General features: G+C 39.7%; 1 protein-coding gene across 1 annotated transcript; it reads right to left on the bottom strand.

The window, feature by feature from the left end:
- Positions 1–3,023: 3,023 nt before the first annotated feature.
- On the bottom strand, positions 3,024–5,185 carry cfap300 (cilia and flagella associated protein 300). The gene is made up of 7 exons (XM_085345958.1): positions 5,076–5,185; positions 4,885–4,966; positions 4,687–4,756; positions 4,412–4,569; positions 4,147–4,319; positions 3,995–4,061; positions 3,024–3,155 (listed from the first exon to the last, which is right to left on the bottom strand). Exons 1-7 carry the CDS (start codon positions 5,183–5,185, stop codon positions 3,024–3,026), a joined length of 792 nt encoding a protein of 263 aa, XP_085202084.1.
- Positions 5,186–5,879: the final 694 nt, after the last annotated feature.

Raw genomic sequence — 5,879 nt, 5'->3', positions numbered from 1 at the left:
TGCTCGTACTTGTTTAGAATTTAATAGAGCCAAAATGTTCTTTAACAGGCTTTCAAATGCCACTTATCTCAGTAACCTGTATTTAAATTTAAACCCGCCCTTTAAAACTTGCTGTCTTGCAGCCCACGTTCCCGGCACGCATGCTCCTCAGACCAGATGGGGAAAAAAAATGAGAATTTCATGGACAGGAAAGCGTCACTTTCTCCAGAGCTTCCTGTCACTCACCCTTACCTTCAGGTCAGCTGCTTCAGGCAGTCTGCAGCGCCCGCTCTTAACTCTCACTGGGACATTTTGACCCAGTTTGGCGCAGTTTTGTTAAACATCGAATCCTGAAACGCATCCAGGTCAAATGCATGAATTTCCTTACCCGGATGAACGCTTGTGTGCTGGGAAACGGTTACAGCCTTACAGCCTCAGCTTGCAGCCGGCGCACTCTCTTTGTCTTTTCTGGTTTCTTTCTCGTTGCCCTTTTGCGCTCTAAATGCTCTCTGCTGATGGAAAAAACTGGAGAGTGCACAAATGCACACACATACACACATATATGAAAGTCCTTTTTACTTAAATACTCTGGCACTTGATGAATCTTTTGTTTTGATTTCTTTACTGTAATTGTGTTCATGCACTCGATTTCATGTAACCTAGAAGAGAGGATGTTTTTTAACGATTTCGGTTGTGAATGCAGGATTTAAGTTAATATATTTAATTAAGCTAGATATGATTGTTCAATTAATGTAGCATTTTATTTTCAAGTTAAATCATGGTTCACACGCACGAATTGCAGAGCTCATATGTATTATATATATATACTTTTTTTTTAAAAATGTTTTCGTTTAATTGACTGAGAAAACATCCATCTTGCTGTATTTGGCCAGTAAAAACACGTCTTCTGTCCCTGTAAATCATTCATTCATTTGTTCCGGTCACGCCAGTTGACTCAGGTGCTCCACTTTAGACTTACACAGTGAATGTACTTCCTCGCACGGTCCTTTTAGATCTGTTTATGGTCTGTTGCTCTTGCTGCCATGAGGAATAAAATGGCACTATGAGCTTGCAGTTTTGCTCTCATTTAATTCACGGAGAGGCGCTCGGTAGCTTTATTACGTGGCCTAGATTATAGAAGAGGTGCCTATTTATTAGAGGCATTATTAAACTGAACAGTGCCACCGTCACTTTATTGTCAGCATTATGAAAATGTCTGCGAGATCTCTGTACTGCATGTTGTTTGTTTCGTGGTAGCCCCAGTATTAGAAGACCAACTTAAAGGATGTAAAACCTAGAGTTAAGACAGGAAAGGAAATTACCTGTGCCTTCTACTCCCTCGTTCTATCGTAAGCCCGCTTCGAAGAGACGTGTTTAACTGAAATCACGCGAGGATGGTCACATGCTACGTTACCGCAAAACGTCAAGATTGTTCTAAAGATTTGTTCTGACTGCTGTAAACTTTGGTATATTTGAGAATTTTGCTGAATGTTCGGGACATCGTTGTACCTAACAGGTCCTTATTGCATCGACACCCTTTCTGTATTAGATGTGGAGGCTGGAGGCATGGACATTTGTGTCGTTGCAGGAGTCTCTGCTGTCATGTCTTCTCTCATAAGCATGTCACGTAGCTCAGAATGGCTTCCACACAACTACCTCTGAGGCCACTAGGGGGCGCTAGTCTAGAAACCCGAGTATGAGAAACTTTAACTGTCTGACTGAATGCTATGCATGACTCAATCTGCACGTTCTTTTTTCATGTCTTCTTCATGACGCCCATCTTTCACTGTCTTGCTGCCATCCGACATTCCAGCATCGCTCTGTAGCGTCTCTATTTGTCTGAACTGTCGTTAAAGTGAAACTCAAACTGATCAAGCAATAAGAAAACTGAACAAAGTCTTCCAACTCTAATTGATGTGGCTACTGGTTGAATGAAACATGGCGCTGATTTATTTTCTAATCTAATGAGCACCTCCATTTGATCCTTTTAGGAGATGCAACAACAACAACAACATCTGCTGGAGATGAAATTGGATCACTTGACTAATTATTAATTTATTAAAGCTCTTTGGACTGTTTGCTGTTGGGTGTCTTTTATCTGGAAATAATACAAATTTTCAAAAGGAACTATAAAAATGCTTAAAATTCTGTTTCAAGATAAAAATGATACTCAACGTCTGCCAACAAACGTGGAAAAAGAGCTGCTACTCAACTCCCTGAAGGCTCCGATGTACATCATCCACACTCAAACTTCAAATTATTTCAGCCTTCCAGTAGGTGGCGCATGACAACCGCAACATATACCTTAGGTAGAAATGAAATGGAGCTAAAAAATAATAATAAATACAAGAAATAAGTCAATTTATTCAAGACTTTCTGAGACAAGATTGTTTAAAGGTGAATATCTGACCAAAAAAACAGAATGTATTTAAAATATTGACATCCTTATTTAGATGTTTATCTCCAAACATTCAGCTGCAAAGACACACTTTTAGTAAATTGTATGTGACAGGATTAAAACATTTTATTGCACAGTTTACACTCAAAACAGGGAACTGGTCTTCAGCTGCTTTCCTCATGGGAAGAAAACTGAAAATGTCTGATAGCCTGTATATAAAAGATGGATGTAGCCTCCAACGATGTCATCCACTGATTTGTGGACTCCTGTTTTGAGCATTTTGACTGTCACCATCTTGCTGTTGGAGACTTTACCTAAAAATATATAGTCTTTTTTTTTTTTTTAAAGGACCTTAATTTACAAAATGGAAATCATGCTGTATTCAATGAAGCTAGTAGAAATTGAGACTATAAAGTCACCATGGAAGAGTTTCCTGAGGTCATAAATGACTGCAACAGTAATATTTGTTTGCTCACTGGCTTCTATACAATTGCCCCCTCCCACCAAGAATGCAGGGTCAAGGCACTTTAACATTTGCCTTACTTTTCAGACCCATAGGAGATGCCCATCTTTTATATACAGTCTATTATGCATACATAGTGAGCAGCAGGAAATCAGCAGGTTTTCTATTTCCAGTTCTTTGCTGTCACACTGTGAAGTTGCCCACACCGTAGAAGTGACAGAACAAAGTCACGTGACGTTTATAAGGGTCGACAATCAAATAGGCAAATGTCTGCTCCTCCTCTCGCACCCCAGGGAAACATCGGCCAGACTCGTCCTACAGACGATAAAATTATGTGGTTAACACATGTGGGAACAACACGTCTCTGATTTGTCTCAATCTGTCTCAAGAATGCACTCACTTTATTAGGCATGCCTGTTCATCCGCTCGTTAGCGGATAAGTGTAATCAGCCAATCACACGGCAGAAAATGCAATTAGGCATATAGAAATGAACTGAATGTACTGAAGTTCAAACTGAGCATCAGAATGGAGAAGAAAGGTGATTTAAGAGACTTTGAACGTAACATAGCGTGGCCAGACTGCTCTTGATTTCTGCTGCTACATTCAAATGGTGAGGTCAGAATCTGGTATTAACAACATGAGAGCATGGATCCGTCCAGCCTTGTATCAACATGCTGTTGGTGGGGTAATGGTGAGGGGAATATTTTCTTTGGTTACTTTGTGGCCCCCCCCAGTACCAACTGACCATTGTTTATAAATGCCACAGCCTACCTGAGTATTGTTACCGAGCATGTCTATCTGTTAATGTTCACCGTACTTAAATATCATCAGATCTCAATCCAGTTGAACACCTTTCGGATGTGCTATCAGGTCAATACAGACAAAAATCTCAGAGGAATGTTTCAGATATGCCTAAAAAGGTGTACTTGACATCAAATAAAATTATCTGTGAACTTTAATATAAAATATAGCTGTAAGTGAATATAAGTCTATGTACTGTCAGTACATGCATGTTTACATCGTATGTTAATCCTCCCCCTAATACTCGCTTTTCTAAAATGACTAGCTTCTTATTTAGACTAACTTTATGAGCAGCACAACATTTTCTCTACATTTCACGGGGGAACAGGCAGACACTGAACCAGGGACTTACAAAGGCACAAACTTTGAGCACTTTGGAGACAACGGCGATCTTTTTCGTCTCTGGGTCCTTCTGCACACTGCGAAACAAATGCATCAAAATCTCACCATTAGGTCATGACTCATTTATGCATATAAATAAACATGGAGCCAGATGCTTCTCACCTGATCAGATCTTTGTATATTTGCTTCGTGGTGCTGATGTAAGGATCAATGGTGTCTTCATACTGACAGAGCTCACCCCCAAGACACAGGTGCTTGAAGAGGCTAAACAGAAACTCTCCCCGCTCCTCCCTCCCAACCACATAGTAGTGCTCAGACTCCTCGTCCCGCAACATCTGGAACAACCAAAGAGGTCATGAACTGGCTCAAAGTTAATAAAAACAACAAAATAAAATAAAGTAAAAAAGAAAAAAAAGATGAGAGTCACCTGTCGGAGTTCATCATAGTCAGGGTAGACATCATGAAAGCATTTAACTACATGCCCAGTGGGCCTCAAGATGCCGCAAGAATAAATTGGATCAAACAGCTCCATGGAGACCTTAGTGCAAGGCGTGGGCTCCACACTGACAGACACCATTGGCTTGTCTGCAACACACACACACACACACGAAAAAAAAAAAAAATCTGAAGAGACCTGACTGCAAAAACTGGAGCAGATGAGAGCAATTTCCTGATATCAGTGATGAAAGGTACATGACATACCAAGAGGCACCCAGACTCCAGCCTCCATCTTTCTCAGGCTGGACAGCACCTCAGGGTCTCTGAAGAAACACTGAGCACACACGGAGGGGGGTTCAAAAGTGACCAAACACACCAAGACGCCTTTTCATCGTTTTAATCAGTCACATTGGGTTTGACAAAGCAGCATTACATTTTTATATTTTAATCCTAGAGACGTACCAGAGCAAACTTTTCACTGCAGTAAGGGGAGAAACTGTGGTCAAAACTGAACGACTGAGCGGAAATCCTCCCCAGCATGGACCTGAATGTAACAAACAACCATCAGAGAGCATCCAACAGGTAGCAACACCGCAGATAAACAAAGGAAGAGGATTTTTCTTTTGTTTTTTAGGCTTAACTTCTTACGTCACCATTTCATCAACCGTGCCAAGGTGTCTTTGTCTTGTAGGAAAGAAAACGTCTTAGTGCGAAGAGCGTTAAAAGAAAAAGTCTGCTCAAACGCGTATTTTTCTTCGTCCATGTTTACTCTTTAATTGATCGTTAAAGGGAAACACGAAGGCTTGCTCCTTTTCCATAAACGAGTGCAGGCCAATCAGCGACAGGTGTCCTCACGACCAGCCAATAAACTTCCTGTGTAGTGACTTGCCCCCCCCCCCAATCTAAGGTTTGTTTCGTTTACTTGTTGCTTTGGCAACGGACTCCCGTGACATCCCAAATTGGACTGGAAGCTTCTTTTTTACGGAATAAAGCCAAATACTGTGCAAATTACATCAACAAAAAAGAAAATGTATATTTTATGCTCGTTTATGAAACACACTCAAAAAAGGCCCAATTAAATGCAATAAAATTATCTAAAAAAATAAATAAAAATCTGCCCATTTTCTGTCTAATTTTGAACACAAAACAATGTAAAATTACGATATAAAATTTTATAGAATCTGGTTAAAAGAAATGTAACTGATAAGTATACATTCAATTTAATCTAATAAATCTGTTTTTGTATATATCCAATTGCATTTACTCAAAATTATTGATTCATATTTATTTTATTTCTTATTTATTTTATTTTTTAATTTTTTAGCGTGGAGTGTAAAATTCACGCAGTTAATAAAAAAGACAAGCAGCTGTGAGGGGAACCCCTGTTTTTATTTTTTCCTGTTGCAGATACTACATAATAGTTATGACAATTACTAGCTGTTGTAGTTCACACTGTA

Source organism: Diplotaxodon limnothrissa, linkage group LG22 (genome assembly GCF_057381915.1).
Source record: "Diplotaxodon limnothrissa isolate DT_005_m linkage group LG22, D_limnothrissa_male_GT1.1, whole genome shotgun sequence".
Classification (NCBI taxonomy): domain Eukaryota; kingdom Metazoa; phylum Chordata; class Actinopteri; order Cichliformes; family Cichlidae; genus Diplotaxodon; species Diplotaxodon limnothrissa.
This window is presented reverse-complemented; position numbering and strand designations above follow the sequence as displayed.